Genomic DNA, 19,067 nt, shown 5'->3' on the forward strand with positions numbered 1-19,067 from the left:
CAGCTTCTATATTAAGCTCGTGCATGACGGCACTTTGGACCCGCAGTAACAACTTTTTGAGTGACAGTGCAGGATTTTAGAGGCAGTTGTGGTGAACAGGTCTGAGCTCATTCTACACATTAGGACATGGTTGGAACATGTAGGAGGAAAATACTTAGTGTTAACATTTTTAAACTCTGTATAGTCCCTTTAATATAGAAGCTGCAGTAACCCATATGACAAGAGGTGGCAGTAATGAGTATATAATGACCAACTTGCATCCAGTCCCTATAAAAATCTCAGAAAATTAGAATATTTTAAAAATGAACCGTCAAAATTATAACAAAGGCTTGACATATGTCACTTTGCCTGTAGTGAGTCTATCATATATTAGTTATTACTTGAATAACAGAAGTAAATATGCAATTTTTCATGTTATTCTAGCTATATGACGAGCACTATAGTATCGCGATACTTTCCTGCCTCAATATATCGAACTTAAAACGTATTATCATGATAGGCCTGCATGCACACACATCATTCATCCCCATTGTACATGTTTTAAGTGGTAGGGGAAACAGGTGGAAACCTACGCAGACACGGGGAGAACATATTCACACAGAAAGGCCTTGATTCATCCCAGGACCAGCCGTGAAGCACGAGTGCTAACCGCTTTGCTACCGTGCTGCCCGATGTGAACAATTACGAACCCCTAAAATAAAACATAACAAGACAAGCAAGACACTTCACCCTCCTCACCTCCAGTGTCTGCGCACACTGGTAACGAGAGTGTGAATGGGTGACTGGTTCCTTGATGCAAAGCGCTTTGAGTGCCTAAAGCAGGAAGAAAGGCACTATATAAATGTGACAAGGGTAAAATCAGTTCATTTGTTGCTGTTTCTATTTTTATGTATCAAATATGTCAGAGAACTACTTAAGCTTTCATGACACTTATGTAACTATGCGACTTGCAGTTCACTCCTCGAGAGTTGGTTGCCGAGAAGTTTTGACAACAGAACGTGTTTGCAGATTGTGTTCAGAACAAAAAGAAGATGAATCTGAACTGTGACTCATGAAGCATTAGTACAATTACACAAAGCACTTCAAAATGGCTTCTTTAGAGAAAACCTTTTATTATGGTTTACAAATGCAGGGAGTTGAGACAGAGTTTGGTCTATTTACTGTGGATTTAATCTTGATCCAGGCCTTGTTGTACTTGTGGAAAGTTCGACCACTGATCCAAACATCTGATGGAGATTAATGTCTGTAATATTTGAAACTCTCTCACCCTCTGTGCCTTTTGTCCGTCCCGATGGAGATCAATAAACTGAACAAGTGCCTCTGTGTCTGTGTCTCTCTCAGGCCCACCACCTTCTCGTGGCAGAAGAAGGACGGGGAGCTGGGCCCGCTGGTGAAAATCGACGGCGCCTACCTGTACTTCGACATGCTCAACAAATCGGACAACGGCGTGTACCTGTGCCAGGCGGGCAACGGCATCGGGAGCCTGGGCCAGGGAGAGTACACGCTCCTCGTACAAGGTCGGTCCGCCCCCACCACGCCCCCCCCCCAAAAAAAGCGAAAACTCACCTTTGATTTTCAACGTCTTCCATGTTTGATTTCTCTTATAATTTCCTTCTTTTGTTTTTGTTCTTCTCATCCAAACCATTTACCAACGCTTTTTTTCCAAAACGCTTTTCCAAAACGCTTTGCCATAATTGCGCTTTTCCCCCCACCCTTGTTATTTTGGCCTCAATCCGACCCCCGGTTGTTGGATCCGTGGCACGTGTTTGTGGCGCTTTGCCCGCTGCTTTTGCCTGTTGTGGTTGGTTTTCTCCCCCGTAAAGATTCAGACTGGACCCCGCCCCCCCCCGTCACGGTTTCTAGCTCCACGTCTGTGCCTGAACTTTCCGAATCCTCTCCCCCCGGTCTCCCCAGCACCACCGTCTCCCACACATCCGAAATGACCACCCCGCTTTCCAACGAGCTCTTCCCTGACTCCGCGGACCACTCTGGCCACGCCCCCTCTGACCACACCCACTCTCATCACGACCACGACCACACCCACTCCGACCACACCCACTCTGATGACGACCACGCCCACCCCGATCACGACCACACCCACTCCGACCATGACCACACCCACTCCGACCATGACCACACCCACTCCGACCATGATCACGCCCACCCTGACCACGACCACACCCACCCCGGCCACGACCACACCCACTCCGAGCATGACCACGCCCACTCCGACCACACCCACTCCCCCTCTGACCACGCCCCCTCAGTCACCACGGAGCCGAGCCCAGGTAATGACACAGGTAATGCCATGAGTCGTTCTTGTCATGTGTTTGTGATGGACATATCATATATATCGGGTTTATATATATATATAAATACGCAGCAAAAACTATGTCAAACAATAACAAAAGGAACAAAATAAAACCACGTCTAGTTAGTTCTCCTAAGACACATTTCCACAACAGTCCAGCACTTTGTTTATCTTGTTTTTTCAGCGTGATCTATAGATAATTAGTACTGCCTTTGTTCAGTAATTACCTCGGTCACAGAGGATGATGTTCAGCCATCACTGAGCTGTTTGTGTTTCCGTCTTTGCATAACTCTGACCTTCCTCGATGTCTACACCACAATAAGAGTCCCTTTCCGAGGCGCAGAGCCCGTAATAATGATAATGATAGTGCTGATCTCGGTTTCTGACACACGACTTTCTCCTGTTATGAGTGACATTTTCAGAACTTTTGCCCAATGAAAAGATTGTTTTTCAGTTTTAGGAAGAACCTCGATATAGTGCGTATTGACCTTTCAGTCAGCATGTTTGCATGGCACCTTTATTTTTGAGGGTTTCTGGTAGGTTTTCTCAGCAAGTGGAGATAGTTCCATGAGCAGTGATAATCAACCAGAAACCCTAAAAACAATTGATCCTGGAGCTTCATAGAATGTAATGGAATGAAATCAAAAGGTCAAATAAGCACTAGTATCAAGGTTTGTTTTATTTCCGCATAAAAAAGTTCCCGACTGCACCTTTAAAGAAGAACTAAGTAACTCAGGCCCCTAGAGGCCAAAAGTGCCACTGCAGGTGTCGTAGCATGTTACGATTTTTTACTCATTAATTGTCCTTGAGAGTAAATACTACGCTGACAGAAAAGACAAAGGGAGAGAGGGATATTGTACATCCAATTTTCATTTAATTTTCACTCAAACTTGGCTGTAAATACTGTTTAAGTGGCGCTAGCCCGCAGTTAGCTTTGCCTGTTAGCCTGTTAGCTTCTTCTTCATGATTCCATTAGTGTGTATCATCCCAGTATTACCCCCAGAAGGACTACGAAAAGGATTTATTAAGGTAATACTGGGATGATACACACTAATGGAATCATGAAGAAGAAGCTAACAGGCTAACAGGCAAAGCTAACTGTGTATCATCCCAGTATTACCCCCAGAAGGACTACGAAAATGATTTATTAAGGTATACAAGTTACTTATTTCTTCTTTAAATATTAAACCCGTAATGGGCTCGACACACAGGAGGCGATGTTGTTCCGCTTCGCTTCATTTGCAAAGGAGCTAGCGCGACCAGGAGAAAATCGTCTTCCCTCCCTCCGCTCCGCCACAGGCGAGATTCGTGCAATGTGAGATCCAAGAAAGTTGAGAAATGTTCAACCAGTCAGTGGGGGTTTAATTGACTAAATAACGATCTAAAAGGGTAAAACTTTTATACATTCCCCAACATTAGTCAGTCTGTTGCAGAAGCTTAATATCCAGCCATATCGTCTTCAATGTTTCCCCATTTAAACAATCATCGATGATTATATGTATATGTTTTATCGCGTCTCATGTGTTAGTTTTCATCTCGGAGGCCATGAGTTTCGCCTGTCGCTGTCGTTTGTCGCCTCTCGTGTGTCGAACCCATTAAAATAAGCTTCATGTCCAAAAAACGCAAAAGAAACAAAGTGCTCAGGAAGTGCATGTAAAGTTGTTGTTCTGTAGTCAAGGTGCGCTTTGTAACAGAAACTTCCAAAGCTTTTTTCCTGTATCAAGATCTCTGTTTTCTACGTTTTCTAAAAAGTCAGTATTATGATGGGTTGGTCAATTTAACATCTTTTTCCGCTGGATTCTCCCATGTGTATTAGCAAACACTAGCACTTGAATTCCTGCTCTTCTTTCCCCCTTTTATAGGGAAAGGGGAACCTGGTGTTTCATGCTCAAGCTGCACTGTTTATCACTAACTGTATACAGAAACTTATTGTAGTTTTCGTGTTATAACAACCGCTGTGATGTGAAATGAACGTCTTCTGTCCGTCTCTTCCATTCTCCGCATAAGAAAAGCTCATCATGTGGCTGCAGTGACCATCAGCTGTCTCATGATGTTGTCTCCTCTCTCTCTCCTCATCCTCGCTCCCCTTTGACAAACTGTCGCTCATATCATCTCCACCCCTCCATCTTCTGTGTCCATCCTGAAGACGCCGAAGGTATCTGATCTCAGTCCCTGTTGGTTGGCCCCCTCTGTCTGTCTGTCTCCGTCCGTTTGAACCTGTTCCTGTTCAGTCCCGTGTGTTTTGTCTTTGTGGAGTTCAGTGGACGCATAAATATTTCATTCTTCTGCCCACACTCGCAAGCCTGCACAGTCCATCTTTGTTGTTCAAAGCTCAGGCACAGTTTACGCCAGAAAGAGTGGAAAACTTCTGCTCACTCTCATTTGGTGCTTTTTGAGAGAACTGGAGTTAAAAATGCCGAATGCACGCGCTATTCAAATTACAGCATGTTCGTATGACAAACTGCACCAATTTCTCATTCTAAAAGGCAAAGTCACACTGTTCAAATTAGGGATGTACCAATCCGATATTCTGTATTGTATCGGTAGCCGATCAGGCTTTTTTAGAGTATCGGATTGGAGCAGATTCTGGAAGAACACAGATGGACCACTGGCTCTAGGGCCACTGGTCTGGTCTCTCATTGTCTCCTTAACCCCTCCCCCCCCCCCCCCCCCGCCTTAACCAAGCTTTACCCAAATCTAAAAGCTTAAAAGAGAAGCATTAAAATAGCTACGAAAACGAGGATGAAAACGGAACAAAAATGTATCGGGAAAAGCAACAAAAACGCAACAAAAAAGAGATGAAAACATGACAAAAACACAAAAAAATGCAACAAAACAAAATCATGACTGCAATGAAAAAAGTGATGAAAAAGCCCCCCCAAAAAAACACCCTAAAAAGCCACAAAACTTTCAAAAGCAACATATGTGACCAAAATGCAGCGACAACGTCACTTTTTTAGGCCTCAAGTTTCAAATGAGACTTTCTTTCTTCCAGTCTAGAAACTCTTAGATTTGGGTAAAGCCGAACTGGAGAAAAGGAGGTTCAAATGTGTCTTTGTAGAAGTGCTGCATTTACACTAATTTGGACCAGGCTGGTCAGAGTCCAGGTCCGTTTTTCTGTCCCAGTCCGGCCCTGCAAGACGGCCATGAATCTGTGGTCCTGGATCTGTAGCAGCTCCAGCCTGCAGGTTTACCGCACCGCAACATAGAGGTAAACCTGCAGGCTGGAGCCGCTGCAGATCCAGGACCACAGATTCACGGCCTTCATGTTATCGCTAAGCTAGGATACTGATTTATTTGATTTGATTTAGTCTTATTATTGTGTCTTGCTCATAAGTGCCCACAAGACACATTTCAAAACAGAATTCAGAGGCTTCCCAAATAAAATCACAGAAACGATCGATGATAAAAGAACAACATCCACATCACACAGGAGGATATAAATTACTTTTCCTACTAACACCTGCTTCTGAAAAACGTTCTAATTTAACCTCTTAACTCCCGCCTGAACCGAGAGGATCTTTTTCCTCACGTCATCAGATTTTTTTCCATCATTTTTTTGTTGGGTATTCAACTCATTTTTGTAACTTTTTTGTCATTTTTTGTCACATTTTTGTCATTTTTTCTTGTCATTTTTGGTCAAATTTTGGTTATTTTTTTGTCTAATTTTTATCACATTTTTGTGTTTGTGATGGACATATCATATATATCGGGTTTATATATATATATAAATACGCAGCTAAAACTATGTCAAACAATAACAAAAGGAACAAAATAAAACCACGTCTAGTTAGTTCTCCTAGGACACATTTCCACAACAGTCCAGCACTTTGTTTATCGTGTTTTTTCAGCGTGATCTATAGATAATTAGTACTGCCTTTGTTCAGTAATTACCTCGGTCACAGAGGATAATGTTCAGCCATCACTGGGCTGTTTGTGTTTCCGTCTTTGCATAACTCTGACCTTCCTCGATGTCTACACCACTATCAGAGACTGAGTCCCTTTCCGAGGCGCAGAGCCCGTAATAATGATAATGATAGTGCTGATCTCGGTTTCTGACACACGACTTTCTCCTGTTATGAGTGACATTTTCAGAACTTTTGCCCAATGAAAAGATTGTTTTTCAGTTTTAGGAAGAACCTCGATATAGTGCGTATTGACCTTTTAGTCAGCATGTTTGCATGGCACCTTTATTTTTGAGGGTCTCTGGTAGGTTTTCTCAGCAAGTGGAGATTGTTCCATGAGCAGTGATAATCAACCAGAAACCCTAAAAACAACTGATCCTGGAGCTTCATAGAATGTAATGGAATGAAATCAAAAGGTCAAATAAGCACTAATATCAAGGTTTGTTTTATTTCCGCATAAAAAGTTCCCGAATGCACTTTTAAAGAAGAACTAAGTCACTCAGGCCCCTAGAGGCCAAAAGCGCCACTGCAGGTGTCGTAGCATGTTACGATTTTTTACTCATTAATTGTCCTTGAGAGTAAATACTACGCTGACAGAAAAGACAAAGGGAGAGAGGGATATTGTACATCCAATTTTCATTTAATTTTCACTCAAACTTGGCTGTAAATACTGTTTAAGTGGCGCTAGCTAACAGGCTAACAGCTTTGCCTGTTAGCCTGTTAGCTTCTTCTTCATGATTCCATTAGTGTGTATCATCCCAGTATTACCCCCAGAAGGACTACGAAAAGGATTTATTAAGGTAATACTGGGATGATACACACTAATGGAATCGTGAAGAAGAAGCTAACAGGCTAACAGGCAAAGCTAACTGTGTATCATCCCAGTATTACCCCCAGAAGGACTACAAAAATGATTTATTAAGGTATACAAGTTACTTATTTCTTCTTTAAATATTAAACCCGTAATGGGCTCGACACACAGGAAGCGATGTTGTTCCGCTTCGATTCATTTGCAAAGGAGCTAGCGCGACAAGGTGAAAATCGTCTTCCCTCCCTCCGCTCCGCAACAGGCAAAATTCGTGCAATGTGAGATCCAAGAAAGTTGAGAAATGTTCAACCAGTCAGTGGGGGTTTAATTGACTAAATAACGATCTAAAAGGGTAAAACTTTTATACATTCCCCAACATTAGTCAGTCTGTTGGAAACAACAGCCATATCGTCTTCAATGTTTCCCCATTTAAACAATCACCGATGATTATATGTATATGTTTTATCGCGTCTCATGTGTTAGTTTTCATCTCCCATGAGTTTCGCCAGTCGCTGTCGCCTCCCGTGTGTCGAACCCATTAAAATAAGCTTCATGTCCAAAAACGCAAAAGAAGCAAAGTGCTCAGGAAGTGCATGTAAAGTTGTTGTTCTGTAGTCAAGGTGCACTTTGTAACAGTATCAAGATTCCTGTATCAAGATTCTCTGTTTTCCACGTTTTCTAAAAAGTCAGTATTATGATGGGTTGGTCAATTTAACGTCTTTTTTCCGCTGGATTCTCCCATGCGCATTAGCAAACACTAGCCAGGGTTGAATTCCTGCTCTTCTTTCCCCCTTCTATAGGGAAAGGGGAACCTGGTGTTTCATGCTCAAGCTGCACTGTTTATCACTAACTGTATACAGAAACTTAAACATTTAAATTCTAGTTTTAGTGTTAGAACAACCGCTGTGATGTGAAATGAACGTCTTCTGTCCGTCTCTTCCATTCTCCGCATAAGAAAAGCTCATCATGTGGCTGCAGTGACCATCAGCTGTCTCATGATGTTGTCTCCTCTCTCTCTCCTCATCCTCGCTCCCCTTTGACAAACTGTCGCTCATATCATCTCCACCCCTCCATCTTCTGTGTCCATCCTGAAGACGCTGAAGGTATCTGATCTCAGTCCCTGTTGGTTGGCCCCCTCTGTCTGTCTGTCTCCGTCCGTTTGAACCTGTTCCTGTTCAGTCCCGTGTGTTTTGTCTTTGTGGAGTTCAGTGGACGCATAAATATTTCATTCTTCTGCCCACACTCGCAAGCCTGCACAGACGATCTTTGTTGTTCAAAGCTCAGGCACAGTTTACGCCAGAAAGAGTGGAAAACTTCTGCTCACTCTCATTTGGTGCTTTTTGAGAGAACTGGAGTTAAAAAGTCCGAATGCACTATTCAAATTACAGCATGTTCGTATGACAAACTGCACCAATTTCTCATTCTAAAAGGCAAAGTCGCACTGTTCAAATTAGGGATGTACCAATCCGATATTCTGTATTGTATCGGTAGCCGATCAGGCTTTTTTAGAGTATCGGATTGGAGCAGATTCTGGAAGAGCACCGAGGGGCCACTGGCTCTAGGGCCACCGGTCTGGTCTCTCATTGTCTCCTTAACCCCTCCCCCCCCCCGCCTTAACCAAGCTTTACCCAAATCTAAAAGCTTAAAAGAGAAGCATTAAAATAGCTACGAAAACAAGGATGAAAACGGAACAAAAATGCATCGGGAAAAGCAACAAAAACGCAACAAAAAAGAGATGAAATCATGACAAAAACACCAAAAAATACAACAAAACAAAACCATGACTGCAATGAAAAAGTGATGAAAAAGCAACAAAAAAAAAACACCCTAAAAAGCCACAAACAAGTGATTAAAAAGCAACATATGTGACCAAAATGCAGCGACAACGTCACTTTTTGTATAGGCCTCAACTTTCAAATGAGACTTTCTTTCTTCCCCAGTCTAGAAGCTTTTAGATTTGGGTAAAGCCGAACTGGAGAAAAGGTGGTTAAAATATGTCTTTGTAGAAGTGCTGCATTTACACTAATTTGGACCTGGTCAGAGTCTAGGTCCGTTTTTCTGTCCCAGTCCGGCCCTGCAAGACGGCCATGAATCTGTGGTCATGGATCTGTAGCAGCTCCAGCCTGCAGGTTTACCGCACCGCAACATAGAGGTAAACCTGCAGGCTGGAGCCGCTGCAGATCCAGGACCACAGATTCACGGCCTTCATGTTATCGCTAAGCTAGGATACTGATTTGATTTATTTGATTTGATTTATTCTTATTATTGTGTCTTGCTCATCAGTGCTCACAAGACACATTTCAAAACAGAATTCAGAGGCTTCCCAAAATAAAATCACAGAAACGATCGATGATAAAAGAACAACATCCACATCACACAGGAGGATATAAATTACTTTGCCTACTAGCACCTGCTTCTGAAAAACGTTCTAATTTAACCTCTTAACTCCCGCCTGAACCGAGAGGATCTTTTTCCTCACGTCATCAGATTTTTTTCAATAATTTTTTTGTTGGGTGTTCAACTCATTTTTGTAACTTTTTTGTCATTTTTTGTCACATTTTTGTCATTTTTTCGTCATTTTTTGTGTGTCATTTTTTGTCAAATTTTGGTTATTTTTTGTCAAATTTTTATCACATTTTTGTCATTTTTTTGTACCATTTTGTCACATTTTTGTCTTTTTTTTTGTAATTTTTGGTTATTTTTTGTCAGATTTTGTCAGATTTTTGTCATTTTTTCGTCAATTTTTTGTCAATTTCTTGTGACATTTTTGTGACATTTTTGCCTCTTCTTCATCAATTTTTCATCACTTTTTTGTCAATGTTTTCTAACTTTTTTGTCACATTTCCATCATTGTGTTCGTCTCAGTTTTGTTGCTATTTTCACAGCTTTTTTCCAGAAGCTTTTGGACTGGGGTAAAGCCAAACTGGAGAAAATGTGCTCGGTTCAGGTGGGAGTTAAGGGGTTAAAAACCTCTTGCATGTTTATAAAAAAAACTGGTAAAACTACTGTGATATCCATAGGCAACAATATATGATGATATATCTTATATAAAAATATAGTAATACAAAAAGACTGTATCGGATCGGTATCAGATCGGTATCGGCCAGATGAACGGTCAAAAAGGTGCATCCCTATAGTTCAAATGAAACTTGGTCCATAAAAATTGCTTCGACTTTGTATGAGCTGAATTTCGAATGATACAAGCGCAATAAGATCAATCTGGAATTCTCTCGTGAAATTAGTTTGGAAAGTGAAGAGAATGTGGTGCTGGTTGGATCAAAGGCGCCTTGTTTAAAGGGGGGGTATTATGCAAAATCGACTTTTTCAAGCTTTACATCATGTTATTAAGTCATTCCCTCATTAAAACCATGCCTGAAGTGTTGCCTTGGCACATTCACGTATTTTCGAGTAATCTGTAGAAACTCTGATGGCGGCCATTTTAGGGATAAAACGCCTGATTCCTTTAGGAAACGCCCTCGACCTCCAGGATACGCCTCCGACCTTTCGTCACCAGCCGAGTAACCAACCACTGCTCCTCAGCAGAACCCCCTCCCCGCAGTGTCTAGCCCTAAGATGTAAACAGAGTCATCATGGAGGATTAGCTTCATGTGTTGTGAACCGGAGCCACAGCAGACTTTTACAAAGACACACATCAGTGTTTCTGTTACCTAAACACCCAAGATTAAAACCGGTGACAAGAACACTTATTTCAGTGTCTGGTTCTGCGCTGGGCCTTGATGATGCACAGAGCCTCCGGAGAAAGCTAATGCTAAGCTAAACCTCGAGTCATCACGTGAAAACGAGAAATATGCACACATAAAGTCAATAAAACCACCACACACATAAAGAACCGTTTAACAATGATCACACACGGAGCCAGGCTTGTTGATTTGGAAGTTTATTGCTCACATTTCATCTACAATGGGTCATAGCCGAGTGGTTTTCTCCCGGAGCTAACAAGCTAGCCGCGACAAGCTAACGGGAAAATTCACTGAATACAAGCAGCATATTATGCATTGAAAACGTCACTAAAACGGCAACTGCTTGAAGCAGCCTTTATGATGATCACACACTGAGCCTGGCTTGTTGATTTCGTAGTTTATTGCTCACATTTCATCTACAGTGAGTCGTAGCCGAGTGGTTTTCTCCCGGAGCTAACAAGCTAGCCGCGACAAGCTAACGGGAAAATTCACTGAATACAAGCAGCATATTATGCATTGAAAACGTCACTAAAACAGGCAACTGCTTGAAGCAGCCTTTATGATGATGACACACGGAGCCTGGCTTGTTGATAGTGTAGTTTATTGCTCACATTTCATCTACAGTGAGTCGTAGCCGAGTGGTTTCTCCTGGAGCTAAGGCACTACTAGCCGCGACAAGCTAACAACCTTCACCTTCACAACAGTCATTGAAAACAGGCAGCATATTATGCACAAATAACGTCAATAAAGCAGGCAACTACTCAAAGCAGCCTTTACGATGATCACACAATGAGCCTGGCTTTACACATTTGTGGTTTATTACAGACTTTTCATCAACAATGAGCTGTAGTCGATTATAACAAGCTAACGGGTAACCTCGAAAAACCATTGTCCACCTGCACAGATAATGTCCGTCTTTTGAATCGTATGGGCTCCTGCAGATCCTGGTGTCGTCCATGGGGGTATAGTTAGAGATCCATAGGGCATGGCAGATGCAAAGAGATAGCCTCCAAACAGCAGTTATGTTTCGGGCAAGAGCCCCTTCCAAGCGTCCGGTGTGGAAGGTTCGTCTTCAAATCACATCCTGTGTGGCCATTGTTCACAAAGTGATAAACAGTAGCTCCTTTCCAACAATAAAAATTAAAATGCACCGATCGTAGTTTCAATACCGTTGAGACAACGAGCGCAGTGTTGTTGTGATGCGTGTGGAGGGGGCGTGTCGGAAAAGGTCAGAGGTTCTTAAAGAGACAGGGGCCTATTTCAAGTCATTTGCTGCCGCCATTTTGAAAGAGCAATTTTATACAAGGCAGTTATTCTAATTTACTGCATTGACAGACCAACAGAAGGTTTCGTCATCATTGTAGTGTGCTATAGACTGGTGCTATGTGGCTGAAAAAAGCATAATACCCCCTCTTTAAGAGAATCTCAGCCAAGTCCATACTCTAAACTACAAAGCACTAAAACAATTAAAAATGTACTTAGATAGAATGTGTGTCGCACCAGATCTAATCGTCATTGTGTTGTAAAAATTGCTATAACCTACTTGCTACATATTTGGTCCGACCGATCAATGGATTGAACACAAACGCATCACCTTTCAAGAGATTTGTGAGATTGAAAAGTCAAGTCTCGGGACAGTTCGTCTTGCAGCGTGGCTGTCAAGTTATTTTACCCCTCTGTCCCGCCGACCTCTCGTGTTAGTATTATCCCGTAAATCTCTTGTACAATGGAAAAAATGATAAGGAAAAAAGATTCCTCTGCCTCTCCAAACTGAGACTCTAGCCTTGTGAGAACTGCAGTAGCCTGGGTAGCAGATGTCGCAAGGTTAGCATAGCTCAAGTCTCCCATTTTGGCTGGGAAACCACCATATTGTAGTACGACATCTCATTATTCCGAAAATGTCCCATTGGGTAAGGGGTTGAAAAATAAAATCAGGTTCAGGCAAGAGTCCACAGACCTTAAAGCAGGGGTAGGCAAGTTTCCTTGGCGGAGGGCCGATTTTCTTTATTGTAGATAGACCGAGGGCCAAAGCCACTGATTATTAGCCCAAAGTAAAGCACAACACTCGAAAAATGACCATCTTAAATGAGATAAATGACTTAAAATTGCTTGAATTAAAGTTCTTCTATGTTCAATTTGAGTCGGTTTGAACCAGTCCAAGATACAAATGCTATGACACAAAATGATCTGAAGAGAACTACTACTACCAAATCTACTCAAACCTTAGATTTAATCTGTTAATTCAAGTAGATATATGTCATTTCTTCCTTAAAACTATTCTTGTCCCAGTGCACTTCTTTCAAATGCCAGTGTTGTGCATAATATATGACCTAATCGGGTGCATTGACAGTATTTCTACCTTTTTTTCTCACATTGAAGTCTAATAATGTTAAAAGTACTCTCTGATTTGTGTAATACTGCTTCTCATAATCATCTTGAGGGCTAGAGGGGCTATGTTGGAGGGCCGGATTTTGCCCCCGGGCCTGACGTTGCCTACCCCTGTTATACACCATCTTGGAGCTTGGTTGGGGTGATGGGACGGCTCACACTAGGCGCCGGATAATGTCCCTTATTTTCAAATCCAAAACTTGACAGGTATGGCACTGAGTAGGCTTGATTCTCCCTGTCTCAGAAGGCTCATTAGCGATTTGACATTGTTGGACAAATTGGCTCTTTTGATTGCCTAGTAAGTAATAGTTTGAACCAGATCTCAATTGTGAAAGAGGCAACCTTAGTGAAAAGCACAAATTATTCGGCCAGACAGCTATAGCCTCTTTTCTTCGATTGCGGCGCAAATCTTTATTCCCATGCACGTTTTTCAAAGGGCTAAAATGACTGTAAGAAAAGGGAAAAGGGCAAAAGACGTGTCTGTCAGCGATCAGGTCTTCGATAATATGATTTATGTGGATGGCGTTATAAAAAGAATGAGCCAGTCTCCTGAACAGGTCCTTGAAAAGAATGGATCCCAAAGACTCCCATCTCTAAAGCTGATTCCTAAAGTGACTCTGCAGTTGCAAAGTGGACTTTCCAAAACATCGGGCCGCAGCGTTTGACTCCCCGCAGCCGGCCCCCCTCCGGTCCGCATCAAAAATGCAAGCCTGATCGGTATTTACTCGGTGGAAATGGGAAATCTCTCTCTACATGCACACAGCCGCGACCCTTTAATTGGTACAAGCGTTCACTTCCCCTCCGTTTCCCCATGTCCGCGGCGCTGGGCGGTGGACGGAGGAGGGGGGGGGGGCCTCTCTCGGAAGCTGACAGCAGGATTTATGAGCTCGTTCCCGGGTTCGCCTCGTCAGCACGCCCTCCTCACCTCTCCACTGGACCGCCGTGTTCTGGTCGTCTCCTCCCCCCCCCCACCACTCACACCCCCCCCGTTATTAGACCTACCCTTCGACTTTTCAAACTGTCTCCATCTCGACGGTCTTTTTCCGCCGAAATTGGACGTCATTCACATCGTTCGCTCGCCGTTTTTATGGGATTCAATTTTGCGCGTGTCAGTTGTCAGGGCCCGGCGGTGGAGACGTCGGTTGGGTGGCCTTTTTCCCCAACTCGATTTGGTTCAACTTTGCCTCGGAACTGAATCATTTCAAGTAAATTTTTGCTCTCGGTTGTATTTCATCACTTTCCATGAGAGAAGGGCTGTTTTTGAGTAACATGATTGAATAATTTCAAGGGAAAGAGTGAGACAAATGACCATTCGTCTTGCTTTTCATTCCTTTTGGGAAATGACCAAGTCTCCTGTAGGATATAGAAAAGTCTATTAGAACAGACTTTTTCAAAACAGTCTGTTCCAGGCACGGAGGATGCCAAATACATCGAATACCAAGATCAAGAAACTAAGGCCCTGTCCACACGAAGTCAAGCTCAGGACTACACACAAAAAATATTTGACCAATACCATACCATAGATACAAACGGCATCTCTGGATTTGCCCATATATGGTCATGTGTGAAAACAGATAAGGGGGAAAACAACTTTAAAAAAATCTTAACTTTCTTTAATTATTCAAAAACTTCTTTAACAAACGCTGAATTATGAATATAGTTTTCTACTAAACAAAGATACAAAGACATGAAGAGGAGCAAAGTGGTTCAACAGCCCATAAATACATAAATAATGGAGAATGCTAACATAATGCTACATGTTAGCATCGTGCTAATGCTAACGGTTAGCTAGCGCTAGCTACAACCGCCGTTTTTTACCTTCTACTGAACAATCTGCTGTGAGAAAATATCCATATGGGCCCGATTTATACTTGACTATATTTGTATTTGATAAATAAGTTGATATTCCACCAAAAAATGGCTAAAAAGAGTGAAAAAGTGTGTTGGCCAAAGTGCCGCACACAGAAACAGATACAAATATTTACAGTAAAAATATAAGGAAAAAGTATGACAACAACAGCAGGCAACATCAATCTGTGTTAAACGCCAGAGAAAAAATGTGCGTTTTTAGGACAGATTTAAAAACAGGTGGAGACTGGGCCTGTCTAATCTCTAATGGCAGCTGGTTCCACAGCCAACGACATATCCCACAAATCATCCACACAAACCCGGCGTTTTGGGGTTTGTAAACAAACATTTTTGATACTAGGTCCCCAAGTGGAAAGATCTCAAAACACCGCTTACGTGGCTCCATCGTTACGCCGTTTCCGCAACTTTTACTAAAACAATTACATCACAGTGCCAGCGTTTTGCACAATCTACTGACCGTATAAGGAGTTCCTTTGCTCCACTGTGAGCCACAGGTGACAAAGAGAAAAGCTCTGCATGTCCCCAAGCAAACATCATGCTCATTACAACGGGAAGCATGTGTGCATCACGATATGGATCTATAACACTATGAACTCTGCCGAGCCAAGGAAGGAAAGGTGCGAAATATTGGTGGGACTGTCCCCGTCGCGGCCAAAGTTTGTGGGGCTAATTCCGGACATTTCACATTCATTTAGCAATTCCTCCTGGACGTTTTTTAGGCCCCAAAATGAGGACTGATGATAGCAAAGCAAAAATGTCAGGAACAATTTTCCAATTGTAGAGCAGAGAAAGAGAAAACCACTGCAGAGTTGTGTTTTTGAGCTGACATTGAAAGTCCAGTCAGGTTTCTTTGATTTAGTCCTGTGACGTCTGAAGAATAAATTCAACCCCTCATCTCTTCTGCAGATCGTACAAACAATGAATCAGTTTCATTTTCATGCCGTTGTTATTGTTTACTTTCCAAAGAGTCGACTGTGCATGCACTATAGACAGTCCTGCTAATTTATCTGTGGTAGCGCCACAGCGCCACACACAGGCCTGGTGGTGGTTTTACACACATGACAGGCTTCATGTGAACACACACGTTTGTTGAGCTGGCTCCGTGTTTATAGAGAACTACACCCGCATTGTCTTATAGCCTTACAGATGTATTGTTGCTCTTGCGATTCTCTGTGGGTTTGCCCCAGAGAAGCAACAATATAGCTACATCATTTATACAAATGTTTTTGGTTTATGGTAAATGGCTGGCACGAAGTTTAAGATGTTCTGAATGAAACACATTTCTCACAGTAATATCAAAAAGTGGTGACATTATTTATTGACTAAGGCACTAAGGTTTTCTTTGAAAGGACTTTAGGCCATGAGACTAACGTGGCAATTTTCTGGACCCAATCCCTGACAACAAAACACGATGAAGCTCAATACTTGTACGATTCCAGTTTGGAGATTTCTCTCAAAAACACCGAAACTTGGACACAATTTACTTGGCATTCATAAAACGTAGCGGCGCCGCGCTCGAACACACTTTACAGAATACGTGAGTTTTTACGAGGTTTTTCTCTCGCGCTCCGTGCAGTGAGAACAAAGCTTTTGTGCAACCAGACAGTTCTGTAATTGGCTTTGACTCGATGTAACACATGAAAGACAAAGCCCGTATCAGCTCCTCAGCCAACACCAGCCGCAATATTCCCTCACATAATCTGCACCAGCTCCGCTCGTGTCGCAGGCGGCTATAATCAAACACCGCGGCCTCTTTTCGCCCGGCTTTTCCCACTCCTCCGTCACCGTCATCTTAAGCCCCCTGATCCAGTGCATTACATATTGACACGATTTCTTATGCGTTCTTATCTTATTCCATATCCCTCGCCCGTGTATTCTCTCTATACTGTTTCTACTGGCTTTCATCATCTCCAGCCTCTTCCTTCAAACTCCCCTGTTTCTCTTCTGTGTCTCTTGTAACTCACTCGTGCCTCGTTTCGCCCCGCTCCAGACCCCACGGCGATGGCGGCCGGCACGGGAGTGGACCACGCGGTGATCGGGGGCGTGGTGGCGGTGATCGTGTTCATCCTGCTCTGCCTGCTCATCGTCCTGGGGAGATACCTCATCAGACACAAAGGTGACTCGCACGCACACTCGCAAAGTCTTTTTGACATTGTTTGCAACATCCAAAGCAGAATTTGTGTGGAGCGTCTCGTTTTCGAAGGGCTCCTCGTGTCCAGAAAGAGAAACCGAGAAACATTTTAACTGTCTCCAAACTCATTATAACTTTTGTAACACATTTCAAATGTCCTAAATCTTCCCAGGATGAGTCTATAAGATAAGATAGGGCTTTATTGATTCCACCATGGAGAAACTCTCTTGTTCCATCAGCTCTCAAGAAGCACTCAGGGGGCACAAATAGACAGGAAATGTGCAATCAATAGTAACTAGAGGTATCTAATATATGAGGAATATAAATATTTAAAGGAACAGGCCACCGTTTTTCCATACTGAGATTTGTTCTTACCTGAGCTTAGACGAGTTGATGCGTATCTGTCTGGTCTTTGTGCGTTCCCTTGGAAAGGGCGTGGTCGCTTCTAACTTCACCACTGTTTGGAGCCATAGGAATATGTTGGGAGAGGCCAAATGCTAACAACATCTTTGGTCGCTGTGCTTTCTCTTTCTTTCTTTCTTTCTTTCTTTCTTTCTTTCTTTCTTTCTTTCTTTCTTTCTTTCTTTCTTTCTTTCTTTCTTTCTTTCTTTCTTTCTTTCTTTCTTTCTTTATTTGAGCAGGGACAGTGTACAATATACATTAACTTCAGACACACATACTCCACACATACTTCCATACTGAGATATGTTCTTACCTGAGCTTGTCATTGTGTGTGCCCGTGGAAGAGCGTGGTAGGTTCCAACTTCCGCTTGGAGCTATAGGAATACATTGGGAGAGACCAAATGCTAACAACATCTTTGTTCGTTGTGCTTCACTGAGGGCACAAAGACCAGACAGGTACACATCAACTCGTCTAAGCTCAGGAAAGAACATATCTCCGTATGGAAAGACGGTGGCCTGTTCCTTTAAGGGCAAAAGTGTATATACATATAAATAATCAAAATGAATGTAGAAATATGAAAAATATCAAGAACTAAGCATTGACAGTGCAGGGGGTTTACACAGTGACGCTGATACAAGGGTTATTGCACATAGTTTTGCACATGAGTTACTTTACAGTAGTGTTGTACCTTCTGACAGCCCCGTGCAGAGGGTGGGAGGTGTTGTCCATGGTGATAAGCACATTTCACAACTTTCTAGAAGCAAATAGTAGCTTTACTAGGAAAGTACAACAACTCAGGGCCGACCCTGGGCATAGGCGAACCTACTACATCGTTTTAATCGCCTGAGGTCCATGTAGAGTGAGTGAGGGTGAGTTAGGGTGAAGTATTACAGTAAATGAACTGAATAAACATGAATAAATTACACCATGAAAGTTTGGGAACTAACTTTGGAACGTAAAGGCAGATGGACAGAAGACAGAGGCTTTCAAACAGGCCGTCCCTGGTCCTTTACGCCTCAGAGGAGCTGAAAATGAGTAAATATTCACATTAGAACAAATCTGTTGATGTCTTGTCTCTCTTGTGTTTTGATCACAATCTTGCACCAAATTGCCATCTTACACACAACTCCTAGTCTGTTCACGATCGATAAAAAAGCTTAATAATTAATTTGCACAAACACACCCGAAACTTGAAGACACTCAAGGACACAACAGCAGCAGTGTCGGTAACGAGGATCATCATTTACTTAATGCTCGCCAAACACTTTCTGCAATATTTCAACCAAACCAGGGTCTGTTTAGTGCTTCCACCCTGCTGCTGGCTCTGGCATCTTTCACTATTAGGATTTCCACGGATTCAGCAATCTCACTGTCTCCTGTGGTGTCTTCACTACAGGCTTCTCCTCAACCAGGAAACTAAAAACGTGCACTGGACTCTCATTAAATTATAAGAGACTTCAAGCACAGGAAGAACTGATTGGCGATGGGAAAGAACTCTCTCTGAAACTGAATTCTTTGAGCTTTTGCCTTGTTAAAATGTCTCTTCATTCA

At 42.6% G+C, this 19,067-nt stretch overlaps 1 protein-coding gene across 1 annotated transcript in view; it reads left to right on the forward strand.

Moving 5' to 3' along the window:
- Positions 1 to 19,067, forward strand: part of cadm3 (cell adhesion molecule 3) — a gene marked incomplete at its 5' end in the record, with an annotated part of 225,403 nt that overhangs the window by 203,035 nt on the left and 3,301 nt on the right. Inside the window, 2 exons of the mRNA XM_079561619.1 lie at positions 1,342 to 1,517; positions 16,973 to 17,098. Coding sequence (XP_079417745.1) covers positions 1,342 to 1,517; positions 16,973 to 17,098 — 302 coding nt within the window. The remainder of the gene's footprint in view (positions 1 to 1,341; positions 1,518 to 16,972; positions 17,099 to 19,067) is intronic.

Source organism: Gobius niger (assembly GCF_951799975.1).
Source record: "Gobius niger genome assembly, chromosome: 8".
In the NCBI taxonomy this organism is placed as follows: Eukaryota; Metazoa; Chordata; class Actinopteri; order Gobiiformes; family Gobiidae; genus Gobius; species Gobius niger.